The following is a 27219-nucleotide window of genomic DNA, read 5'->3' on the forward strand; positions in this document are numbered from 1 at the left end:
TGAATAAATAAAATCTTTAAAAGAAAAAAAAGAAAGAAAAATCAGTTGACAGCAGGGGCACCTGGGTGGCACAGTTGGTTAAGTGTCTGACTCTTTGATTTTGTCTCAGGTCATGATCTCGGGGTCATGAGATGGAGCCCATTGTGGGATTTCACACTCAGTGCAGGGTCTGCCTGACACTCCCCCCTCTCCCCCAGCCCCAGATAAATAAAAAGAAAAACAAATTGACAGCGTATGTGAAGGTTTTATTTTGGGGAATCTCTATTCCATTGGTCTGTATGTTTATTCTTATGCCATTACCATATGTTTTAATTACTTCAGTTTTGAAGTAAGTTTGGAAGGCAAGAAGTGTGAGTTCTCCAAACTTACTCTTTCAAAATTGGTTTGTCTGTTTGGGGCTCTTTGCAATTCCATAATGAATTTGAAGATTGGCTTTTCTTTTTTGTGAAGATGGCTGCTGTACTTTTAATAGAGATTGTTTTGAATCTGTAGATTGCTCTGTGTAATATTGACATTTTAATGGTATTAAAACTTTCTATACTTGAACGTGGGATGGTTTTCCATTTATTTAGGTCTTTTAAAATGTTTTTCAGCAATATTTTGTGGCATTTAGAACAAGCGTTTCACCTCCTTGGTTAGATTTATTCCTAAGTATTTAATTCTTTTAGGTGCTAATGTAAATGGAATTGCTTACTTAATTTTTCAGATTGTTAGTTGCCATTGTGTAGAAACAGCTGATTTTTTTTAAGATTTTGTTTATTTATTCATGAGAGACAGGCAGAGGCGGAGGGAGAAGCAGGCTCCCTGCTGAGCAGGGAGCCCGTTGCGGGACTCGATCCCAGGACCCTGGGATCATGACCTGAGCCGAAGGCAGACGCTTAACCGACTGTGCCGCCCAGGCGTCCCAGAAACAGCCGATTTTTGTGTGTTGATCGCTGCAGTTGCTAGTAGCTTTCTTAGGGATTCTTTGATTTTTTTTAAGCAAGTTATTTTTTGTTAATGTTTATATGCTGTTCAGTTTATATGTGATTTTATAGCTACAGTTGCTAATGTTTCATGTTTTAATGTTTGTTTCCTTGCGATACATTACTTGTCATTTGTTCATTTTTCCCTTAACTTTTTCCTGCTTATTTCAGTGTATTTGAAAACTGGGGTTTTTTTAGTTTCAAGGTTCAACATTTCTTATTTTTTCATAAGTACTAGTTTGTTTTTGTATGGATACCATTTTCACTTGGTTATTATGTTGGTAAAATTTGGGATTTATCTTCCTAATATTCTCTAATGTTTAGAAATGTTCTGTTTTATGCATTTATGCATTCCTTATTCATGGGGCATTATGTCTTGTGATCTTGAGTTTTGAATGTGTGTGTACACAGAATCCAGTACATTTTAAACTTTAAGACTTTATATAGCTAACACTGAATGAATTAGATAAATGAATAATAATAGTGCCTATCTGTTGTTTTAGGCAGGTAAATAACTTTGTTATGATTTTTCATTTTTAGACCTTGCATCGAAGTGGGAGTTTCATTAATTCTCTGTTACAGCTGGAAGAACTAGGATTTCGCAGTGGGGCACCCATGATTAAAAAAATAGCTTTTATTGCTTGGAAGAGTTTAATAGATAATTTTGCTTTGAATCCAGGTAAGTAAGTAATGTCTTAAAATTTTGATTTTTTCTACGGATTTTACTCAGGATGAAAAGAACAAAGCCTTTCTGATTTTTTTGGATTTTATATTGAAACTTAACCTAATTGAATTGAATATATTTTTCTTTTAATTTTAAGGGAATAAACTTATAGCCAAAAATAGAATTAAGAAGCCTAGGCATAATTGAAAATCACAGATATAAAATTTGTTTTAAGCTGTTTCAAAAATTAAAGTGACAGATACCATTTGTGGCTTTGTTAGTATATTCCAGCACTTAGTTGAGCACTTTGAGTGCCTCTAATTTAATTATCACAATAGATCTGAGATACAAAGTATTATCACTATTTTTTTTTAAAGATTTATTTATTTATTTATTTGAGAGAGAGAATGAGATAGATAGAGCACGAGAGGGGGGAGTCAGAGGGAGGAGCAGACTCCCCGCTGAGCAGGGAGCCCTATGTGGGACTCAATCCCAGGACTCCAGGATCATGACCTGAGCCAAAGGCAGCCGCCCAACCAACTGAGCCACCCAGGCTCCCATATCACTATTTTAGAGAGCTTAATTTATCAGAGGTCACTTATAGCCAATAGATGATAGGAAGCAATTGTGATTGCTATGAAACATGACTGATAAAACAGTTTTCCTCTCCGTACCTTTAGAATAGTGCCTAATAGTGGGTTTTTACTACTAATATATACAAGTGATTCCTTTTGATTTCCCTTAACTTTATCTTCCTGATGTCTAGTGGAAGTGTTTGATATACAGTTGACCCTTGAACAATGGGAGGGTTAGGGATGCCAGCATCCCACTGCGTACAACTTTTCACTCCCCCCAAATTTAACTACCGATAGCCCACTGTTGACCAGAAGCCTTACCAATAACATAAACTGTCGGTAACCCGTATTTTGTATGTTATATGTATTATATACTCTAGTCTTACGATAAAGTAAACTAGAGAAATATTAGGAAAATCATAAGGAAAAGAAAATACATTTGCAGTATTGTATAAAAAAATCTGTGTATAAGTGGACACATGGAGTTCAAACCCATGTTCAAAGGTCAGCTGTATATATGAGAAAGTATATAGCCCAAAAGTAGGTCAGTAGGAATACCTACTTACTTAATTGGGTAATCATAGATATAATCAATACTGTATGTTTATAAGATCTGCTTTGTAATACTGATTTCATCCTGTATTTTTTCTCTGCCAAAGACAATTAATAATCCTTTCTCTTCCCCTTTTTAGTGTGTTTTGTAAGGTGATTATTTTCATCAACTATAATTTTATTGAAAATATTGATAGTGCATTGCCAGGCACAAATTTTAAGTTTAAATGTTACCTTTTTTGTTGTTGTTATTTATGAACTGGTGATTCAAGTTGATGTTCTGGACTAAAGCATAAAATAGACATGACTTAAGATAAATTAAATGCTATCTCATTTGTTCCCACAGTGATTTGACTTTATTTTCTTCTTTATAGAAATGTTAATTGTGAAAGCTAAATGGCAGAATAGCTGTCAGAAACATTAATGCCATCCCACCAAATACATAGCTTGACTGATGTTTCAAAATCCTTTTCAGGTCTTTTTGATAAGTTACTTGAGCACACGGGCATCTTATTTTGTGTATTCCCAGTTGTTAACTCAGTGTTAGGCTGGACAGTTTATTGTGGAGGACTGCCCTGTGTGTTGAAGGAAGTTTATCAGTATCCTTGGGTGCAGCCCACTAGATGCCTACAACATCCTCCGTACCCCTGCCTCTCGGGTCTAACAACCAGAGATATTGTAGACATTGCCAAATGTCCCTTGGTAGGAAGATTGTTCCTGGCACACACAGTTTCTAATAAACATTACCTACTTCCTCTCTTTTTCTTTTTCTCTTTCTTTGGCCTTATTACATGTAGTCTAGTTGTCTGGAGTCTTTCACATTGAAAATTTGAGGTTTAACAAGAACGGCTGATTTAAAAAAATTTTTTTGTATATCTGTTCTCTTGCGGTTAGAAAGACTTACATACTTATTCTTAAAATTTAGTCTTCAGCTCTTACATCTTTTTACCCATGTGCTTATTTTCTTTTAAGAAATACTATGCAGTGCAAAAAGGCTGAAGTTGTTAATGCAGCCTTTGAGTTCCATCCATGTGAGAACAGAAACTTTAGCACTAACAAAGTTAGAAGTCTGGTGGTATCTGCTGCTGAGACTTGGACCTCATCTTCCTGCTAACTTTGAACAGGTAATGAAAGTGTTGAGTATAATGCTTGGTGTGTTTTAATGCATTCTTAAATTCTTAACAATCTGATCTTTCACTGTTACATTTGCTGTGTTATATAAAAGATCTTTTTTCCCTAACACAGAACTTGAGTTTATTTTTCTCAAAAGATATTCTCTAGTTGTGTGAAATGGAATCTCTAAAGCTTTCTTAATCAGCACCCACTCAAATATCTATCCTTCCTCTAAAGGCATTTTGAGAGATTTTCTTAAAAGAAATTTCATAGCATTTAGAATATAATTGAGTGTAAAATCAACATTACTGATAGAGAAATCTAGTTTATACTGGGTTGATAAAAAGTTGGATCAATTCTTATTTTTTGTATCTCCTATTTCTAGGCTACATAATGGTAACAAATCATTTAATCCCAGCATAGCTTTGCAGTATTATTATGATTTTACAAATTTTTTTTAGATTTTGATATCCTTGCTGGCATTTAGACATACCTATATCTCCTTGATTTTGCAATTAATCCCAACCTTGGTTTCTGTATTTTACAATAAGTAAAAAAGGAGAGCTCTGATAATTTCTATCTTTTTCATTTCTTTATTGTATTGTTTATCTGGGATTTTGGAATATATCTTACTGTTAAATCTGTAGTCCTTGTCTTTTGGTCTGAGTATGTAATTGCACGGCAGTGAGTATATTATTGGAAATTGGGTTTTATAATATACTTGAATTTTTAGCAAGTTTTTAAAATTCTTAATTATTTAATGTCTTAAGGCTTTTAAACTTAACAGCATGAATTAATTGGAGTTGGGCATTAATGATAATACCTAACAGGAACATAATTACTACAGATTCTACCATTATGAGGTCCTAAGTAGGCTAGTTTTACCCAGTTGCCCCACACATTCATTGGTTTAATTTATGCATTGGCTAGATTTGATTGGTACTGGAATGATCTTAGAAATGAGCTTGAGGTTGTCTTAGTTCATTTTTTTTAGGGTACATTTTTAAAAAGCTTAAAATGAGTCTGTACCGATAGCATTAAAACTTGGGCATTGTTTATGTGTATAATTTCCCATCTGGAATTTAGAACTGAAATTTATAGATAGTACACATTTTTTATAGGGCAAATAAAATTGTAATAAAAATTTTTACTTTTCCAGTTATAGTTTTTTTAGCCAGTGCATCCAAACAGCCAGTAGGATTCAGCATATCAGAAGAACTTAGAGTTCTTCTTAAATTTAACTGTATCATGCAAGACTTAAAAAATACGGCACTTAGGTAGTTTAGAGATAGTTTTCCTTTTTTTGTTTTTAACCCCAATAGGTGTGTGTGCCTCTGATTCAAAGTACAATAAGCATCGATTCTAATGCTTCATCTCAAGGCAGTTCGTCTCGCGTAACTGCTTCTCCAGGTTTAAGTCCTATGACTCCTATACACAAAGGTAAGAGACATACTTGGGTTTTTTTTTTTTTTTTCCCTATTTCTTAAAAAGGCTTGAATGTAGCCTCTGCTCAGTTATTCACATACAATGAAGCACTTTATAATTTTGACTCCCTAATCACAGTATTATACTAATTGTTTTCCCTGTGTGTTACTGTTGTAATTGTGTTGTTGTGGTTGGGAAAAGATGGGTGTTTTTCCACTGTACACGTGAGATGTATTACAAACGACTGTTGTGTTTGTTTCAGAACCAGAATTTTAGAACTTTTATTAAAAACAACAGATTTTAACAGATATTTTTTTTAAAAAGTGGCTTAGCAGGGTGCATGAGTGGCTAAGTCAGTTAAGTGTCAATTCCTGATTTCATCTCCGGTCATGGTCTCAGGGTCTTAGCACAGCATCTGCTTGAGGTTCTCTCCCTCTGCTCCTCCCCCCTCAAACAAACAAATAAATCTTTTTTTAAAAAGTGTCTTAGTTTATATACCATTGGAAGAAAATGATTTGCTGTTTTTTTATGTTAGCTATTCTAGTCAGATATTTATATTTAAGTGTCAGGAATGCCTGCATAATAATATTTCAAAGTATGAATTAATGCTTGATAATTATCTTCATTTAAATGGTGTGTGACACTAATCTTGTTTTTAACCTAATAAGATAATTAGGAATTCTGTTGTGGGCTTTAAGTAAAAATTCAATTTTTGTTTGACAAAAACTATTTACTTTTAAAGATATATTTCATTGAAATGAAGTAAACAAAATATGTTCACTTGGGTAGCTAATTTAAGTTAATATAACTTACCATTTGTGTTTTGTTTTGTTTTGTTTTTAAGGTCCTTCCCCATATGGAACTCCTGTAACTCCCCGGATGAATTTAAGTTCAAATTTTGGTGGAATGGCCACAATCCCCTCTATTCAACTTTTGGGACTTGAAATGCTGCTTCATTTTTTGTTGGGTCCGGAAGTCTTGAGTTTTGCTAAGCAAAACAAACTTGTACTGAGCTTAGGTATTTACTTTTTTAAAACTGTTCAGAGCAAGGGTGCATTAGGCGAGAAGACATTTATCTTCCCCGAAGCCAGAATATTCTGTAATTACATATGAAATAAATATAAATCTTTTTAATAGAAAACACATGTCAGACCACCTAAAATTTTATATTGAGCTGTTTTATTTCATAAAGCTTTGGTTTGGCATAATTGCCCTTTTTTCTCTCTTTTAGAGCCACTCGAATATGCGTTAATCAGCAGCTCTTCTTTTTTTTCCAAACATGCAAATACACTTATCACTGCTGTTCATGATAGCTTTGTTGCGGTTGGAAAAGATGCTTCTGGTAAATATTTAAGAGAAAATTTTTTATTATTTGTTTAAACCTGTGTTTAAAAAGAAAATAAAATAGCAAATATTTGTATAGTGCCATCTTTTGGCCAAATTGTGCTCGAAGAACTTTACATATAAATCATTTAATTCTGAAAGTAACCTTCTCTGTTAATCCATTTTTCAGATGAAGAAACTGTGTTGTACAGAGAAATAAATAACTTGTGCAAAGTCACATAATTGGTGGTGGAGCTGTGATTCAAACCTGGGCTCCATGGCCCTAGCATCTACACTTAAATCCCTGTGTTTGATGGCCTATCAAATATTGAGATGAAATTTCAAAAATAGTTTGCTGTTTAACTGGCTGGGAAATTTTTTTCTAGGGGCTTTCAGGTGTCCTTTTGAATCTTCTGTTTTTTTCCTTGTCTCGGAAGCAAAAGGTATTCAGTAAAGAAAATGCAGATAGCAGAAAAAAGAAAATAATTACCCTTAATTAAATTACAGAGCCCATTGTTAATAGGTTACAGTTTGAAAAAATATTTCTTTGTTGTGATAGTGTTTCATAAACTGATAGGGTTGAATATTATAAGAATTACACTCTAACTATTGCTCACCTTATTTCTTTAGTGTAAGGATGTAAGGGTAAGCCTTTATAGTCATACCTACTACATTCTAAAGTTTGTTTTGTTTTGTTTGGCAGATGCAGTTGTCAATGCTATTTGGAAGGAGCTAATTAGCTTGATGAAGTCAGTTATTGAATCAGGTAACTGCTATAACTGATCAAATGATTTTTATAGCACCCAATGAGTTTTTGTTTGGCTTTTGTAAATAAAATTTACTTTTAAGTCAATTTTTGAAGTGTATAGCTCCCTGACTTTCAAATAAAGCTATTTGATACATTTTAAAAAATCAGTGTCATAGCTTAAGTCCATGTTCTTATCACTAAAAATACTATATTTTCACCCTTAAAATACTTGCATATTGCTTTTTGCTTTTTCATAGGTAACAGAAAAGAGAGACCAGGTTCTGAAGTTTTGACCCTGTTACTAAAATCTTTAGAAAGCATAGTGAAGTCAGAAGTATTTCCTGTGTCAAAAACACTGGTAAGGATAATGATTACGTGCTGGAATTAAAAAATCGTATTCTGAAATTGAATTTTTTGGTGGATATACTTACACAGACCAGGTTTTTTTTTCCTTTTTAAGATTTTATTATTTATTTTAGAGACTGTGTGTGCATACAAGCGGGGGGAGGAATAGGGTGGGAGGGAGAAAGGGGGGGAAGAATCTCTCGCTGACTCCACGCTGAGTGTGGATCCCCAAGCAGGGCTTGAGATCATGACCTGAGCCAAAACCAAGAGTCAGATGCTTAACCGACTGAGCCACCCAGGTACCCCCAGACTAGATTTTAAGATTTTATATCAGCAGTTGAGCCCTGTAGTAAATGTTATTCCATTGACTTTGGAATCATTTGAAACCTCAAAAAGTAAATGAGTATACCGGCAATACAGAAATCTTCCAATGTCATAAGAATGAGCCATACAGAGAAAATGGGGTAAAGGACATGAAACAAGAACTGAGGAAACTCAGAACACTAATTTTATAAGATTGCTGAGCTCCACTAATAGTTATTTTGTACATTTAAGAAAATATCTGCTAATAATCTTGTGGAACTTTTGCAATTTAAATGAACTCTGTTTAACCAAGATAATGACTTTGGTATTAAACATCTTTTTTATCCTCTATACTAGAGAAAGAAAAAACAAATTGGATATACTTTTTATAATAGTGAGTCTCCCAAGATAACTGCAGATGGAGTAAACTATGCCCTACTTAAATTCCTTCTGAGTCTATGTACTGGGATATCTACTATCCAGTAGTTCATAGTGGTTAATAGCAAGGGCTCTGGAGCAGACTAGGTTGAATTTCCCCACCCAATTATTTATTAGCTGAGTGAACTTGGTCAGTTTTTCTACTCTTACCTTTTGTAAAGGGAATATAGTAGTTTTATATAATTAGGTTAATAGAGCACAATGGGTCAGGAACAAAATAGTCTGTAAATGCTATTTAGTATTATCATTAGTGTCTGATTCAAATGAGAGTGTGAAAGCACATTTTAACTAACATAACCTTTTCTGTCATATTATGTCACTTGTTATGTAGTTCAAATTAATACCAGTATAATAATAATTTTGAATGGCATTTTGATAGGCTCTGTCATTTTTAGAGATGTGTTTTTAGACCCAGCTTCTAGTTAGTAGTCCTTTGAAATACACTTGCTTCTGGCACTAGTGAGTACATAATTCGTTGCAGAATATCTTTTTTGTGGTATAAAAAAAAAGGCCTTAAGGGCTATTAATAGAAAAATGTTTGAATAAACTGTGCACATTCATACAGCAGTTAAGAATGTCTACATATATTGATGTTAAAACTCCATAACACAGTTGGATGAAGGTCAGTTCCAGAGTATCTCACAGTATAATGTCATTAATGCTATAAAAGAATAGATGTATGACAGCCCAGGAAGTTTTGTTTCTCTGTATACTTAAATACATGGAAATTTAGAAGGTCTAGAAAAATAAACTCCACAAACTGATAATATTGATTTTCCCTGGAGTTAAAGGACTTTGTCATTTTATTTTTTATGTTTCTGTATTTGAACTTTTTAAAACTAATGTAAATATATTCACATGAATATATAAGCGTATTTGAACTTCTTGAACGGAGAATCTACATTAGTGATTTATATTAATGAATTTACATTAATGAATGAGCATTACTTAACAATAAATTGTTACATTTTTTACATTAATGAATGAGCATTACTTAACAATAAATTGTTAATTAAAAATATAGCTAACAGTACCATTTACTAAGTAAGGTATTTTTATGGCTAATTTACAACAAAACTTTTTATTTTTCTTAGGTCCTCATGGAAGTTACAATTAAAGGACTGCCCCAGAAAGTATTAGGTTCACCAGCATATCAGGTTGCTAATATGGATATTCTTAATGCAAGTATCTTAAATGTAATGCTATGATTAAAATTAGCCAAAAGATAAAGTTCCATGATAGTTTTTTTTCCTTAACATAGTGAAATTTAGCTTGTAAAATTTTGAGAGAATTGGATTTGGATAGGCTGATTATGTTAAAGGGAAAAAACTGAAAAAGTAATAGATTAAATAATTAAATATGACATTATTAATGGATCTATTTTTCTGAATTACACTAAAAGTTCTAGCAGGAGAGTTTTCTGTTTGCTTATCCATAGTAATAGTGGTTACTATATAAAAATTTGGAAGCATAGTAACAGTTCCTTAATTACGGTGAAATAAATTTAATATCTCTAGGATGTAGATGTATTTATTGGCCCAGCAAGTTTTAACTTAATGTTCTTTTTATATCTGGAATATGCCATTCCTCAGTTGCTCATGTAGATGGAATAGCTCTTACACTATAATAAAGAGCTTGATTTTTGTGTGCAGTTTATAGAAATATATTTGCTACCATTGTGTCAAGTAGTATCAAAAGTTAAATTTCTTTAGCTTAAAAGGATCATTTTACATAATTGATGATAGAAAACAAGTGTAATAAGATTACACTCCTTATAACAAGAATATTGACTGCATTCTTCCATCTTTCTTCAGGGAACTCCTGCTTTGTTCTTAATTCAGTTAATTTTCAACAATAATCTCTTGGAATATGGTGTAGATGATGAGAGGTAATTTAAACTAGTCTTTTTGTTTATCTTGGAAAGGATATTTGATGAATGAGATTCTTTTTTTTTTTTTTTAAGATTTTATTTATTTGGGGGGGAGAGAGAGGATGAGCAGGGGGAGGGAGAGGGAGAAGCAGACCTCCCCCCACTGAGCAGAGAGCCCGAAGCAGGCCTCGATCCCAGGACCTGGAGATAATGACTTGGGCCGAAGGCAGATGCTTAAAGCAGCTGAGCCACCCAGGTGCCCCAGATGAATGAGATTCTTTGAGTTATATGCTGTATCATTTTTTTAAAAAATCAAAGTAAGACCTTAACATATCTTGTTTCCTTGTTGGTTATTTTTAGACTTTTGTAATAGTGTAACATGTATTTTGGCAGAAAGCGCTGGATAATGCATGGCTCAATTTTTTCTTCAGGTTTTTTCTCAATCTGGAAACACTTGTTGGCTGTGTCCTTTCTGGTCCAACTTCACCACTAGCTTTCAGTGATTCTGTTTTAAATGTTATTAACCAAAACGCAAAGCTGTTGGAAAACAAGGAGCATCTCTGGAGAATGTGGGGTATTATAGTCACCCCATTAACGGAATTGATCAATCAGGTATAAGTGCTACATGTTTCCCTTAAAACTTAAGGAACGTTTTCCTTTTTGTTCTTATTAGAGCACCTGGGGAAATAAATCGAAGTTTGAACTTGAATAGAAAATGCTAAATATTTTTTCTTTGGGATGGATTAATTTCCTGTTCTTTATATTAGTTGATTTCTTTTATTGCATTTCTGCCTTATTTGAGAAAGTATAACAATGGGGATGAATCAGCTCCCTTTTCTCCAGTAGTGGATTATAAAGCCAGAAGACTTAGATGTTATAATATAACTTTTCATATTTATGTTTTGAGTTCTTTCAGTATTTGTACTATGAGGAATAGTAATGGTTATCTTGACTAGACTGTATATTCAGATTTCCATGGGCAAGTCAGTTGGTGAATACCTCAGAGCCATATAATAGTCCCCAAACCAGTAATCCGTTTGAGTTGACTAACCCTTACATTTAAATACTTACTGAAGTGACATTATTGCCAGGGTGTGGAGCTCAACTTTTGTCACTCTTAATGGTTCATCAGTTGCTTTATCAGTCTTTCAATGGAAATATTTTCTGGAAATACTCTGCTGTAATTCTCAAATGAAGACTCCAGAGAATTTATTAATGATAGTGCAGTCACCATTATTTTCACTAAGTTAAGCACATCATTTAAACATTCTTCTGAAAGAAAAAAGTTTACATTCCTAAATAAGTTTCCTGCTGTTTGAAGGGTAGCGAGGTCTTTTTAATAAGTCCTTGCTTGAATCCTACCTTCTATGTATAGTAAAAGATTTTGGAGTTACCTCTGGGATTCTTTTATAGGACTTAAAACACCAAGTATTGTTTCTCAGGGTTACTGTAACATTACCACAAGCAGGTGGCTTAAAACAACAAGGATTTATTCTCATATCTCTGGATCCCAGAAATCCAAAATCAGAGTATTGGCAGGCTTGGTTTCTTCTGGAGCCCTGAGGGAGAATTGTTACTGTTCCTCTCACTTAGCTTCATTTGGTTCTGGCAATTCTTTTTTTTTTTTTAAGATGTTATTTATTTATTTGAGAGAGAGAGAGAGAGAGAAACACAGCGAGAGAGGGAACACAAGCAGGGGGAGTGGGAGAGGGAGAAGCAGGCTTCCCGTGGAGCGGGGAGCCCGAGGTGGGCCTCGATCCCATCATGACCTGAGCCGAAGGCAGACGTTTAACGACTGAGCCACCCAGGTGCCCCTGGTTCTGGCAATTCTTGATTGTTCCTACGGTTATAGACAAATCACTCTAATTTCTCCCTCCATCTTCACATGGCATTCTTACCTCTGTCTTTTTTGTCTGTCCAAATCCCACTTGTTTTTAAAAAGATTTATTTATTGAACAGACAGATGGTGAGAGAGGGAACACAAGCAGGGGAAGTGGGAGAGGGAGAAGCAGGCTTCCTGCTGAGCAGGGAGCCCCATGTGGGGCTCAGTCCCAGGACTCTGGGATCAAACCCGAGCTGAAGCCAGACCCTTATGACTGAGCCACCCAGGCGCCCCCAAATCGCACTTTTCTTTTAGGAACACCAGTTACTGGATTAGGGCCCACCCTAATCCAGTATGCTTTTATTTTAACTTGGTTATATGTGCAAAATCCCTATTTCCAAATAAGGTTATATTCATAGTTACAGGGGTTAGGAGTTCACCACCTCTTGAACATCTCAACACTGTATCTACCTCACTACAAATAGTAAGATGGTACTACATACGACTAGAATTAGATGGTAATTTGTCTAACTTCTTATTTTTCTTGTTTCAGACCAATGAAGTGAATCAAGGTGATGCCTTAGAACATAATTTTAGTGCCATATATGGTGCATTGACTTTACCAATAAACCATATTTTTTCAGTACAGAAATTTCCAGTGGTAAGGCAATGTCAAGTTTTTTTATTTAAGGAATTTACATTTTTTTTGAAAATGTTCTTTGACCCTTTATAATTAATTCCTACAGTAATTTTTTCTGCAGTGAGATTGCCTTATGACTTTTAATCGGCTTAGGGTAAAGGAAAATGGTGAAGGAAGAGAAATTCCTCTTGACCTTTGATAATTGCTGGTATTGTGGCATTATTATAATTCTTCAAATGGAATTCTATAGGGGAGGCAAATTTACTACTCTACACTAGTCTCTTGTATGACACCTTAAATGTTACAGTGGTTTTTTAAGATACATTCTGTTAGGTGTTTGACATGTAGATATACATTTTTAAATTTTCTTTTTTACTGTTATTTTTAGGCCACCATGAAGACCTTACTTAGAACTTGGTCAGAATTATATAGAGCATTTGCCCGCTGTGCTGCTTTGGTGGCAACTGCAGAAGAGAATTTGTGCTGTGAGGAACTTGCTTCCAAGATAATGTCCAGTTTAGAAGATTCAGGCTTTTCAGTGAGTTTATCCCAGTACTGACCTTGGTTGTATTTAAAGAATACTTTTCAAATAAATTAAGAGTAACATTTGTGAACTGTCATTTATAAGGTTTCTAGTTTATAAGGTACTAATAATATAAAACAAGTAGCAGCCTTCTAAAACAGTCTTGTGTCTTTGGTCTACTTGACTCTGAGGTCCATGTTTCAGGACCCTTTACAGTCATGCACTTTTACTACCGTGTTGCACATCTGCCTGTGCCATTCTAGATCTACAGTGCAAGGACCTTGTCCGGGAGCCACCTTTCTGGTGTCTGTCTCTTAAATCTTTAAAGGCAATCCTTTGGAAGCTTGTGGACCTAAAAAAGTAGGTCCCATTTCACTCCTTTATTTATTAAAACAAAACAAAACAAATACTTTTATTGGTATGTATCATTCTAGAATAGACCTCTTTTTTGTATTTACACAGTTTACATATGTACATGAATACAGTTCTTGACACTTGAATTCTATTACTGAAGCATCCTTTTTTCATCTAGAAAGATAAACTTCTACCCTTTGATAGTGGTTATCACTGTTAGAAAAGTAGAGATACCTATCAAGAGCTAGGAATTCATCTTTTCAGATTTTTTAATGCATTTATAATATCTTTTAAAAAATATTGGCACTTTTTTTTTTTTTTAAAGATTTTATTTATTTATTCATGAGAGACAGAGAGAGAGAGAGAGAGAGAGGCAGAGGGAGAAGCAGGCTCCCAAGGAGCAGGGAGCCTGATGCGGGACTCGATCCCAGGACCCTGGGATCATGACCCGAGCCGAAGGCAGACGCTTAACCATCTGAGCCACCCAGGCGCCCGGCACATTTTTGATTGTACATTTTGATACAATAGAATTTCAGAGTGACTTAAAAAAAGTAAATCAGATCTTATTGCTGAAAAACCTGTAGCACTTAGAATAAAAATTTTGACTGCTTATAACTGCCCATGAGACTTATGCTTCATTCCCCAGGGGGTCTTATTTAATTACATTTATTAGTATCTATCGTGGCACCTTGTTATTTCCTTTTTGGCACTTATGTCACAATCATTTGTGTACCTCATTATGTTACTTAACCAACGCTCCATGAGGTTAGGGACATCTTGTCTTGATATGTATCCCTGGAATTTATCTGGCACATAGTTGAATTTGTTGAATGACTTTTATAACAGGTAGGGAGAATGTCGACCCATAGTTTTCATCTTTTAAATATCTTAAATTTTGGTTATGTTTTCATCTTTGTTCTCTTCTGGAAGAAATTTAGAATCTGTCAAGTTTTATGAAATAGACTTTAGATTTTTGCTTGGCTTGGTTGGTTACATTAAATTCGTAGAGAAATTTAAAAATATTTTACATCTTTATTTCCATCCAGGAATAATTGTGTTCGTGTATTTTGGTACTTTTAATCTAACTTATGCTTGATTTTTGGTAGTTATGAAGCTTGCAGCTATTATAAAGGCCCAACTATCCCCACCCATACAGAAACCCTATGTGGTTGCTGTTGGAGTATATAAAAGCTGTTGCTGATGTGCATTTCCTTTTATTGAACCAATCTTGTGTTCTTTGGATACACATAGTCGTAGTGAAAGTTTTTTCAAACATTGCATATAGTGTTTTAAGATTTTTGCATGTGTCTTCATTAGTGAAACTGGAATTCCTCATTCTCAAATTTTTGTCTAGTGTAAGAAGAATGTCGTATCTATAGTTGTATTGTCCATTGATCATCACCATTTTTAAAGTCACTGATAAATCTTGGATGAAAATACAGTAATCAGAATTATCCCAGTATTATGGAAAAGGATGTTATACCCAATACTAACATTGTATGTGAACTATAAATTTTAAAAATTGAAAAAAATAAACATAAAAGAATTTATAAACTCATTAAAAATTCTGAAAAGTTGGATTTCTAATTTTTTAAGTTTTCTGTGTCTTTATATCCTGAATATTTTTGTTTTCATTTTCTGGGTAATTTTTTAGCTTATATCTGAAGGCTTCACTTTTCATCTTTTCTAATATATGCCTGTAAGACTATTATTGCTATCAATTATAGATAAATATTAATAAATTGTAAATATATTTGTTATTTATTATGTATTATAATTGATACTATATGTATGTATTTATATATAATTTATAGGATAGCATTTAAAATATATATACTTTGCATTACAGATTTTATTATAAATATAAATACTAATTTTTCCTTCAATTTTTGTTTTAGCTCGAATATAGTTAACATGCAGTGTTAAATTAGTTTCAGGTGTACAATATAGTGATTTAACAGTTCTATACATTAATTACACAGTGCTCACCATGATAAGTGTACTTTTCATCCCCTTCATCTGTGTCACCCATTCCTCCCATGTACCTTCCCTCTGGTAACCGTCAGTTTGTTTTCTATAGTTAAGAGTCTGTTATTTGGTTTGTCTCTTTTGTTGTTTGTTTTGTTTCTAAAATTCCATATATGAATGAGATCATATATTTGTCTTTCTCTGACTGACTGATTTCACTTAGCATTATACCCTTTAGATCCATCCATGTTGTTGAAATGGCAAGATTTTATTCTTCTTTATGTCTGAGTAATATTCCATTGTGTGTGTGTGTGCGTGTGTGTGTGTACACACACGCACACACACACCACATTTTTTTTTTATCCATTCATCTGTTGATGGCCACTTGGGCTGCTTCCATAATTTAGCTATTGTAGATAATGCTGCAGTAAACATTGGAAGGCACATTCCTTTTTGAATTAGTGTTTTTGTATTCTTCAGGTAAATACCCAGTAATGGAATTACTGGATCATATAGTAATTTTATTTTTAATTTTTTGAGGAACTTCCATACGGTTTTCCAGAGTAGCTGCACCAGTTTGCATTCCCACCAACAGTGCATGAAGGTTCCTTTTTCTTCACATCCTTGCCCATGCTTGTTGTGTTTTTAGTCATTCTGATAAGTGTGAGGTGATACCTCATTGTAGTTTTGATTTGCATTTGTTTGATGATGAGTGATGTAGAGCATTTTCTCATGTCTGTTGGCCATCTGTATATCTTCTTTAGAGAAATGTCTTTTCATGTTTTCTGCCTGTTTTTAATTGGATTATTTGTTTTTTGACGTTGGGTTTTATAAGTTCTTTATTTTGGATGCTAACCTTGTATCAGATATTTTGTTTGCAAATATCTTCTCCCGTTCCATAGATTGCCTTGTAGTTTTGTTGATTGTTTGCTTTGCTCTGCAGAAACTTTTTTTTATTTTGATGTAGTCTCAGTCATTTAATTTTGTTTTTTTACTTGTCTCAATAGAAAAAAATTTGCTATGGCCAATGTCAGAGAAATTACTGCCTGTCATCTCTTGCAGAATTTTTATGGTTTCAGGTCTCATATTCAGGTCTCATATTTAGGTCCTATAAGATCCATTTTGAGATTATTTTTGCATATGGTGTAAGAAAGTGGTGCACTTTTATTCTTTGCATGTAACTGTCTAGTTTTCCAAACACCGTAGTCTTGCCCCTTTTGTCAAGGATTAATTGACTATAGAATTCATGGGTTTGTTTCTGGGCTTTCTGTCCTGCTCCATTGATCTATATGTCTGGTTTTGTGCCAGTACCGTACTGTTTTGATTGCTACAGATTTGTAGTATATCTTGTTATTGGGAATTGTGGTACCTTTAGTTTTGGCATTTCTTAGGATTGCTTTGGCTATTTGGGGTCTTTTGTGGTTCCATTCAAATTCTAAAGTTGGTTATTCTGTGAAAAATGCTGTTGGGATTTTGGTAGGGGTTGCATTAAATCTGTAGATTGCTTTGGATAGTAAGGACATTTTAACAATATTTGTTCTTCTAGTCTGTGTGCATGGAGTATCTTTGGATTTATTTGTGTCATCTTCAGTTTCTTTCATCAGTATTTTATACTTTTAGACATCAGGTCTTTTATCTCCTTGGTGAAGTTTATTCCTAGGTATTTTATTATTTTTGGTGTAATTGTAAATGGGATTGTTTCCTTAATTTCTCTTCATTATTTGTGTATAGAAATGAAATGGATTTCTGTATGTTGATTTTGTATCCTATGACCTTACTGAATTCATTTATCAGTTCTAGTAATATTTTTGGTGGAATCTTTAGGGTTTTCTTTTTTCTTTTTAAGGGAGAGCAGAAAGTGTGAGCAGGGGTGGAGGGGTTCAGAGGGAGGAAGAGCGAGAATCCCAGGCAGGTTCCACACTCAGGGTGGAGCCCAGCATGGGGCTTGAGGTCATGACCTGACCCGAAATCAAGAGTCAGATGCTCAATCGACTGAGCCACCCAGGTGCCCCATGAATGATTTTTTTGTATGTATTTTTAGATTCCTTTTGCTGATATTTTGTTGAGGATTTTTGCATCTATGTTCATCAGATACTGGTCTATAGTTCTCTTTTTCATAGTATCTTTATCTGTTTTGGTATCAAGGTAATGCTGTCCTCATAGAATGAATTTGGAAGTTTTCTCCCTCTTCTGTTTTTGGAATAGTTTGAGAAGAATAGTTATTAACTGTTCTTTAAATGTTTGGTAGAATTCATCTGTGATGCCATCTGATCCTGGACTTCTGTTTGTTGGGAGTTTTTTGATTACTGATTCAATTGCATTGCTAGTAACCATTCTGTTCAAATTTTCTGTTTCTTCCTGATCAGTTTTGGGAGGTATGTTTCTAGGAATTGATCTTCTATGTTGTCTGATTTCTTGGCATATAATTTTCATAATACTCTCTTATACTCCTTTGTATTTCTGTGGTGTCAGTTATTTTTCTTTTTTTTTTTAAGATTTATTTCAGTCGGAGAAAGACAGTTATCATAGGATCTCACTAGTATGTGGAATTTAAAAAACAAAACAGGTTCACAGGGGAATAGAGGAAAAAATAAAACAAGATGAAATCAGAGAGGGAGACAAACCATAAGAGACTCTTAATCATAGGATACATGGTTGCTGGAGGGGAGGGGGTGTAGGGATGGGGTGGTGGCTGGGTGCTGGACATTAAGGAGGGCATGTGATGTAATGAGCACAGGGTATTATATAAGACTGATAAATCACTGACCTCTACCTCTGAAACCAGTAATACATTATATTTAGTTAATTGGATTTAAATTAAAAAAAACTTTAAAAAGAAATAATAATGAAGAATTTTATGAACCATTTTATGCCAGTAACTTTGTTAATCTTAACGAAAGGGACAGATTCCTTCAACGACAACTAGTATTAAAGCTCAATCAGGAAGAAATAGGTAACTGTAAGAACCTTACATTTATTAAAGTAATCGAATTTGTAAAAAAGATTTTATTTTTAAGTAATCTCTCCACCCAAGGTGGGGCTCAAACCCGCAACCCCAAGATCAAGAGTCATGTGCTCTTCTGACTGAGCCAGCCAAGTGCCCCTGTTTATCCTCTTTCATTTCTGATTTTGCTTATTTGAGTCCTCTTTTTTTGCTCATAAATCTGGCTAAAGGTTTATCAGTTTCGTTGAACTTTTCAAAGTTCATTTTGGTACATTTATCAGTTCTATTGTTTTTTCTTTGTTTCTAATCCTGTTTCTGCTCTAATTTTTATTATTTCCTTCCTTCTGCTGGTTTTGGGTCATGTTTGTTCTTTTTCCTGCTTCTTTACGTGTAAGATTAGGTTGTTTGCGAGATTTTTTTTTTTTTTTTTTTTTTTGCCTCTTGAAGTAGGTCCATATTGCTGTAAACTTCCCTTAGAACCACTTTTGCTGCATCCCACAGTCTTTGGAACATTGTGTTTCCATTTTCATTTGTCTCCATGATTTCTTGTTTGGCCCATTCATTATTTAGTGTCATTTAACTTTCACATATTTGTGTTCCTTTTTAAAGATTTTATTTATTTGACAGAGAGAGAGACAGCTAGAGAGGGGACACAAGCAGGGGGAGTGGGAGAGGGAGGAGGAGGAGGGCCAAGCAGGAAGCCCGATGTGGGGCTCCATCCCAGGACCCCGGGATCATGACCTCAGCCGAAGACAGACGCTTAATGACTGAGCCACCCAGGCGCCCCCATGTATTTGTGTTCTTTCCACATTTTTTCTTGTGGTTGATTACTAGTTTCATAAGGTTGTGGTTTGAAAAGATGCATCGTCTAAGTTTGATTTTTTGAATTTGTTGAGTTTTGCGGCTTAACATGTCTATCTTGGAGAACATTCCATGCGCACTTGAAAAGAATGTTCTGTTTTTGGTTGGAATGTTCTGAATATAACTGTTAGATCCATCTGGTCCATTGTGTCATTCAGAGCCACTGTTTCCTTGTTGATTTTCTGTTTGGATGATCTGTCCATTGATGTAAGTCGGGTTTAAAACTCCTCTACTATTACTGTGTTACTATCAATTACTTCCTTTGTTAGCTGCTTTCTATATTTGGTTGGTTCCGTGTTGGGTGCATAAATATTTATAACTGTTTTATGTTATTGGATAGCTCCCTTTATTGTATAGTGTCTTTCTTTTGTTAAGTCTTTGTTTCAAAGTTTATTTTGTTTAAGCATTGCTAACAGCTTTTTTTCCACTTCCATTTGCATGATTAATGCTTTTGCATCCTTTCACTTTCAATCTGTATGTGTCTTTAGGTCTGACATGGGTCTCTTGTAGGCTTCATATAGATAGGTGTTGCTTTTTTATTCATTCCCTTATCCTTTGTGTCTTGATTGGAGAATTTATTCCATCTACATCCAAAGTAATTATTTTTTTTTAATATTTTTATTTATTTGAGAGAGAGGATGAGATAAAGGGAGCATGAGAGGGGGGAGGGTCAGAGGGAGAAGCAGACTCCCCGCTCAGCATGGAGCCTGATGCGGGACTCGATCGGGACTCCGGGATCATAACCTGAGCCGAAGGCAGTCGCTCAACCAACTGAGCCACCCAGGCACCCTCAAAGTAATTATTGAAAGGTGTATACTTACTGCTGTTTTGTTACTTGTTCCTTTGTTGTTTTTGTAGTTCTTCTCTTTTCCTTCTCTTGCTCTCTTATGGTTTGCTGCCTTTCTTTAGTGACATATTTGGATTGCTTTCTTTGTATTTTTTTTTGCAATTTATTACTGTTTTTTTGTGTTTTTTTTTGTGTGTGAAGATTTTATTTATTCACATGAGAGAGAGAGGCAGAGGGAAAAGCAGGCTCCTAAGGAGCGGGAGCTGATATGGGACTCGATCCCAGGACCCTGGGATCATGACCTGAGCCAAAGGCAGATGCTTAACCATCTGAGCCACCCAGGGCACCCTGTTACTGGTTTTTGATTTGTGGTTACCATTAGGTTTATATATAATGTTTTGCATATAGATAGCAGTCTGCTTAAGTTTGAACCCTTTCTTTACTCCTGTGTCTTCACACCTACGTTTTAGGTATATGGGTTCATACTTTACATTCTTTTATTTTGTGAATCCCTTTACTGATATATATAGAGACTTCATTTTCCTGTTTTTGTGCTTCCTACTTTTCTTACTCCTACTTACGGTCTTTCTTTTCCACTCAAAGAATCCTCTTTAACATTTCTTATAGGGCTAGCTTATTTGGTTATGAGTTCCTTTAACTTTTGTTTATCTGCGAAACTCTTTATGTCACCTTCTATCCTGAATGATAGCCTTGCTGGATAGAGCAGTCTTGGTTGCAGGTGTTTTTCTTTCAGCACTTTGAATACTTCATGGCCCTCAGTCTGGCCTACAAGATTTTTGCTGAAAAATCAGCTTTATAGCCATATGGGGTTTCCCCCGTCTGTGTTTTCTTTTCTCTTGCTGCTGTTAAAATTCTCTCTCACTACTTTTTGCCATTTGGATTACTCTGTGTCTTGGTGTGGACCTTCTTGGGCTGATTCTGTTGGGGTCTGTCTTGTGCCTCCTGGATCTGGGACTTGTTGACTTCCTCAGGGTTGGGAAGTTTTCAGCTATTTCTTCAAATTTTCTGCCCCCTCTTCTGTCTCTTCTGAGGTCACTATAAGGTGGGTGTTTTACGCTTGATGGTGTCACTGAATTTCCATGGTCTATTTTCATCTTTTATTACTTTTTCTCTTCTGTTCAACTTGATTGCTTTCCTCCAGGTTGCTGATCCATTCTTCTTTATCTAGTCTACTATTTATTCCATCTAGTGTTTTTTTAGTTCAGTTATTGAGTTCTTCTGTCTCTGATAGGCTTTTATGTTTTCTTTTTTTAAAAAAGATTTTATTTATTAATTGGAGAGAGTGGGGGGCGGTGAGGAGCAGAGGGAGAAGGACAGGCAGACTCGGAGCTGAGCTCGGAGCCTGATGCGGGTGTCAGTCCCAGGACCCTGCGATCATGACATAAGCCTAAATCAGGAGTTGGACACTTAACCGACTGAACCACCAGGTGCCCCTTATGTTTTCTCTTTTTCAGGGTCTCATTGAGGCCCTCCAGTCTTTTGTCAAGTCATTGAGTATCTTTATGGCCATTACTTTCAATTTCCTATCAGGTGTATTACTTCTCTCCATTTCATTTAGGTCTCTTGCTGGGACTTACCCTGTTCTTCTGTTTGGGACATATTCCTCAGTTTCCTCATTTTATCTAACTCTCCATGTCTGTTTCTGCGTGTTAGGAACGTCAGCTATATCTCCTGCTTTTGTAAGTAGTGGCCGTATGAGGAAGAGGTCCTGTAGTGCCCTGCAGTGCAGTGTCCCCTGTTCACCGGAACCTTGGCACTTCAGGGTGTCTCGTATATTTGTTGTATGAGCCCTGCTGTTGTGCCTGAGTCACTTTTGCCTTCAGTCCTCTGTAGTGGTTTTGCCTCTGGGCAGGGTTTATCCCTGTGTTGTTAGTGAGCCAGTCTGGGACCACCTTGGGCTTGAATTGAGTCAGACCAGGTGTTTGCCAGAGATGCAGTAGCAAGGAACTGCATGTTGTTTTCCCTGTGTTGTCCCCTGAGAAGTTTTCATTGGTGGGTGGGGCCTGCAGTCAGACCTGACGTCTGCTCCCAGTCCACTGCTGGGGCCACAGATGGAATGGTATATATGGTTATGTTCCCCTTTCCCCAGGACAGGAGTCACTTTGGAGTCCTGCTGATCCTTATCGGGGCTGCTTGCACACTGCCAGGCCATGGGGCAGGTTGGAGGGGTGAGTCCACAGCAGAACATGGGGGCAGGGCAAGCTGTTAGCAAGCTAGCTGGAGAGTATTCGTGCTGTGCTAGTTCCTGTACATGTCCGTGTATCTAGCCTGGGCATTGGGGAGCGAAATTGCACCTGCCAGCTTTTGTTCTTGGATAAGTCTCTTAAAGATCCCTTCCCCTTCAGCACTTGTTTGGAGATCAGTTACAGATGTCTTTCCCTTGTACTCCAGGCATTTCTCAAACTGCTGTATCTGTGCTGTACCTCAGTGAGGTTGTTATGCTATCCCTTTAAGGGTGGAGACTCAGTTTCTGCTGGCGGTCCTGGCCCAGCCATGTGATTTTTTAAAGTTCCAGGTGTTGAGCCCCACACAAAGCCAAATGTACAGAGATTCATCTTTCTGGTGCCTGGGATAGGGTCTGCTTCTCTCCTCTGTGCCTGCAGTGGCCCTCCCTACTGGGGGGGACTATTTTGTGAGCCAGCTTGATCCCCAAGCTCATCTCCACCCTTCCTTCTGCTTGCCATGTAGCCACTTCTCTACCTTTAGCCATGGAGAGTATGTTCTGCCAGTTTATGTATCATTTTCTGGGTTATTTGTACTGATGTGGGTGTGATCTTAGGTGTATTTTGGGGATGAGGTGGTTTAGGATCCTCCTAGTCTGCCATCTTCCCCTTACCACCTGTTTCTGATAAAGGGTCTCCCTGATTGTGAATTTGATGTATTTGAAAACGTTTATTATGTATTTTAATGCTACACCATCATACTTAAGTTGTGACTTTGTCTTCACAGTAATTAGTTCCTCTTTACTGCCTTTTTTGAATTTTGCCAACTTGATATTAACTGATATTAATACACCTTTTTGAGAATGTGTGAAATCTTTTTTAAAAAAACTGAGAAACTTAACAAAGAAAAATGCATGAAACAGTTCAGTCTGACAAATTATCATACAGAAATAGCATCACCCAAGTCCGTTAATAGAGCATTGTGAGCACCTCAGATGCACCCCTATGCATTTTGAATCACCATACCCTCCTCTCCCTGAAGAGTGAATTACTGTTCTGACTTTTTGAAAATTTGTTTCATTAAAAATATTTTTACTCTACACCACACCTATATATTATGTACATTTGTTTAGCAGTGTTCCTTTTAAAATTTTATAGTTATGTCATATTGTGTGTCTTTTGGGCTCAGTGTTTTAGTTGGAAGGTTCATCCATGTATTTAAGTTCATTTATTGTAATTATTATATATTTTTCCATTGTATAGATTTAGGATTTTCTTTGTATATATTTCTCAGTTTGTTTTAACCTTTCTGTGTCTTTTTCTAGCATATAAGTAAATATAGGAGTCTTTAATAAGTGTATTTAATCTTCTATTGAATCCGAAATCCGCTTCTTTCAGATACTACTCTTGAAACTTCACCTGTCAAATTTGAAGAGTTAATTATCCATTTTACCCCAGCAAGCAAAGACATTGATATCACTATCCCACAGGTTTTTACACTTTAACACCTTTCAAGTTTTGTTGAAAATCTGAATTTTACTTACTACACTATTTATTATACAAGGTACTATAAACTTGGAAAATAAATAGGTTTTCAAAATTTGAGGGTATTTTGTTGCTCATCTTAGTTTCCTGTATCCTATTATTTTCTCTTGTTTTGCTTCACTGCGATTTATTAATTCTTTAATAAAAGGCTTTTCATCAATCATATATATGACTGATAGCTCCCTGTTCACATAATCAATTGATTAGTTATTATTTTTAGGTTCCAGCGAATTTATATTACAGAATTTTGACTAAAGTTACTCATTTGTTATAGCTTGTATTTTTGCAAATGCATAGTTTGATAGTGATTTTTTTTTAAGTTTTCTGTAAAATTGTGGGATTTTTCTTTGGTCTTTAGAATGTACACATTTTACCAGCTTGTCTCGTGCGGCATCTTTTTAAATTATTCTTTTCAGTCCTTGATATAGACCCTTTAGATCTAAAGAGCTGTGCCTTCATCTCAGGAAAATTGCCTTGCTTTATTTAATGGTGCTCCTCTTCTTTTTCTGAGTACCATTTTAGATGGTTTTAGACCTTTTTAGTTCATTTTATGTATTCCTTACTTTTCTTTTACTACACCTATTTGTGTTTTGTTTTGGTACTGCTTTCTAGGAGTTGGTATTTCTCTAATTGTTCATTTGTGGTTTAAATGCTGAAAGTGTATCAAAACCGTTTACAATGGTTTTTGTTTTTACAATTAGAGTTTTTAAGTCGATAATATTTCCTCTACCTCTGAGCTAATATATTAATGTTTTCTTCTGTTTGCTACTAGATTTTTCTTCATGGGATTAGTTCTGTTGGTATTAGGACACCTCAGGATTGTACGTGTTTGTTAATCAAGGCGATACGGTAGCTGGAATGCATTTCCTTACTGAAGAGAGAGCCCCTTTGCCAGTCTTGATAGCAAATCGTAGTTAGAAGTGTCCTTTACTTTGTAATTGTGAGCAAGGAGGAAGCACTTGGAACTTTGATATCTTTTCTACATGAAAATATAGATTGTCACGTGGACTGACTTTCCCACATAGTTTTCGTGGTTAACGATGGCACTGCTGCTTTCCTCCTCCTGGCCCTTAATTAACTCATTGGGGAGGTTGTCTTTGGGGGGCAGACGTGAATTAGTCCAGTGAAGTGGAAAAGTGGATAGTAATGGAGAATAAGGGGAGAAGAAAGTGCATCTGTTTTCTAGATCTTTAATTTCAGTATTTGTTTTAATTAACTTTTTTTCTCAGAACTCTCAGTATGTCTTGTTACTCAGAAGTTTTGCTAGGAAAACTTCTAGGAAAAAAAATTCCATTCTTTTGGAATTGTTTTTTGACTCGGTGCTGGGATTTCCTTTGTTTTGTTTTTTAGTCTTCCTACCCTCTGCCTTTAAAAAAATTTTTCTAGGAAGTCTTTGATGCTTCTATCAATTTGTTTTTTATTTCAGTTGGATTTCAGGAGGAGGAGGAAAAGGGTATGAGAGAGCTTAGCATCTTTTTCATTTTTTTGTTTTATCACTGAGTTTAATGAACACTTACAATTTTCATGAAGAATCCAATGAAGAATCTTTTTTTTTTTTTAAAAGATTTTATTTATTTGACAGGGAGAGAGCGAGAGCAGGAACACAAGCAGGGGGAGTGGGAGAGGGAGGAGTAGGCTTCCCGTGGAGCAGGGAGCCCAATGCGGGGTTTGATCTCAGGACCCTGGGATCGCGACCTGAGCTGAAGGCAGACACTTAACAACTGAGCCACCCAGGCACCCTTCCCCCCATAAAGAATCTAATTAAGAACCTTACTCTTCTATTCTCAGTTTACTGGTTTATATGCTGAATCTTATGGGCATCTTATAACTGAATTATTTTCTCTAAATGTCGAGAAACAAAAATTATGGTACTAGGTGCGCAGCAGTTAACTAGGAAGTATTTATAACTCTGTACTTCATTTATGTACCTTATATGTTATATATGGGAGTGACAGTCTTATATTTTTTGTTGATGCTTACTATTTTTGGAAACTAAGCCAGTAGTTGAAAGTTTCTAATATAATACTTAATTGTTCTTTCCTAGAATTTGTTGTTCTTGGATAGGATCATTCATATAATTACTGTAATGGTGGATTGCATTGACTTCTCACCATATAATATTAAGTATCAGCCCAAAGTTAAATGTAAGTACTTTTTTTACTTCATTCACCTGCTATTTCATAAACACAGTTGTCTAAACTGTTGTCAAGATCAAATCCTAATATCTTTTCCGACCTCATTTTACTGCTTTAGATGTTGTATAACCATGTCATGTAGTTGGCATACAACTATATTGTATAACCTTGGTATGCTCAGAGCTCACATGTTCTTGCACACGCTCGTGATCTCTCCTGTCTCTATCACACACACAAAAACCTCTTTCCTCCTTTGTATACCATAGAAAGATCAATATTATCCCAGTTAGAGATTGCTGATATGAGTGATTTTACCTATTCCATCTTAGTTAGACAAGGAATTATCTGGGCAGGAAACTTTGATGTTTGTTAAAATGTTCTTATTTGTCCTGTTACTGGTGGCGTTAACATTTATTAGTTGGTTAAGACAGTATCTGCCAAGTTTTCTATTGTAAGTACCTATGAATAATAAATATTTTGTGGCAGATTCTTTAAGACTATGTAAATATCCTTTTTCTCAGCAAACTTTCACCCATGAATTTATCATCCATTAATGCTTCTTGCCTAAAGCACTAAGATGATTACCAGAATAGTTCACGTTGTTTCATTTGATTATATTGAATTGTATCAAGATGCTTATCTGCTTTGTCTTTAATTACATTAATTCTAAAAGCTGTCCCTGTTATTTATCTCATATTTTCATAGTAGATCATTCTATACTCAGGGTTGTGAGTTCAGGCCCCACTTTGGGCCTTAAAAAAAATAAAATTCTACAATTGTTGAGCACTACTAGGCACCAGTCACTTCCAGGTGCAAATGACATCCTAATGTAAGCTATAGCTTCGTTTGTTCCTCATATTTTTTTTTTAAGATTTATTTATTTATTTTAGAAAGAGAGTGAGAGATTGTACGTGAGTACAAGCAGGGGAGGGACAGAGGTAGAGAAAATCTCAAGCAGACTCCCTCCTGAGCAGGGAGCTGGACTCGAGGCTCAATCTCAAGGTGCTGAGTTCACGACCTTAGCCAAAATCCAGAGTCAGCCACTTAACCAACTGAGCCACCCAGGTGCCCCTTCCTTATTTTATTTTTATCACTGTGGTGTTTTGTTATTCAGTGGTTTATAATTTATTATTACT

At 35.4% G+C, this 27219-nt stretch overlaps 1 protein-coding gene across 6 annotated transcripts in view; it reads left to right on the forward strand.

The window, feature by feature from the left end:
* RIF1 (replication timing regulatory factor 1) overlaps nucleotides 1-27219 on the forward strand; it is a 63576-nt gene that overhangs the window by 13315 nt on the left and 23042 nt on the right. For 4 of the 6 annotated variants that reach the window (XM_027589141.2, XM_027589145.2, XM_027589146.2 and 1 more), the window contains exons 9-21: nucleotides 1506-1644; nucleotides 3729-3880; nucleotides 5192-5309; nucleotides 6139-6312; nucleotides 6526-6636; nucleotides 7321-7383; nucleotides 7623-7723; nucleotides 9546-9632; nucleotides 10266-10339; nucleotides 10753-10933; nucleotides 12697-12804; nucleotides 13172-13321; nucleotides 25993-26092. In XM_027589141.2, coding sequence (XP_027444942.1) covers nucleotides 1506-1644; nucleotides 3729-3880; nucleotides 5192-5309; nucleotides 6139-6312; nucleotides 6526-6636; nucleotides 7321-7383; nucleotides 7623-7723; nucleotides 9546-9632; nucleotides 10266-10339; nucleotides 10753-10933; nucleotides 12697-12804; nucleotides 13172-13321; nucleotides 25993-26092 — 1558 coding nt within the window. The remainder of the gene's footprint in view (nucleotides 1-1505; nucleotides 1645-3728; nucleotides 3881-5191; nucleotides 5310-6138; nucleotides 6313-6525; nucleotides 6637-7320; nucleotides 7384-7622; nucleotides 7724-9545; nucleotides 9633-10265; nucleotides 10340-10752; nucleotides 10934-12696; nucleotides 12805-13171; nucleotides 13322-25992; nucleotides 26093-27219) is intronic. The other 2 variants (XM_027589144.2, XM_027589147.2) reach the window with 2 other exon arrangements.

This window comes from Zalophus californianus, chromosome 3, assembly GCF_009762305.2.
Source record: "Zalophus californianus isolate mZalCal1 chromosome 3, mZalCal1.pri.v2, whole genome shotgun sequence".
NCBI classification, from domain to species: Eukaryota; Metazoa; Chordata; class Mammalia; order Carnivora; family Otariidae; genus Zalophus; species Zalophus californianus.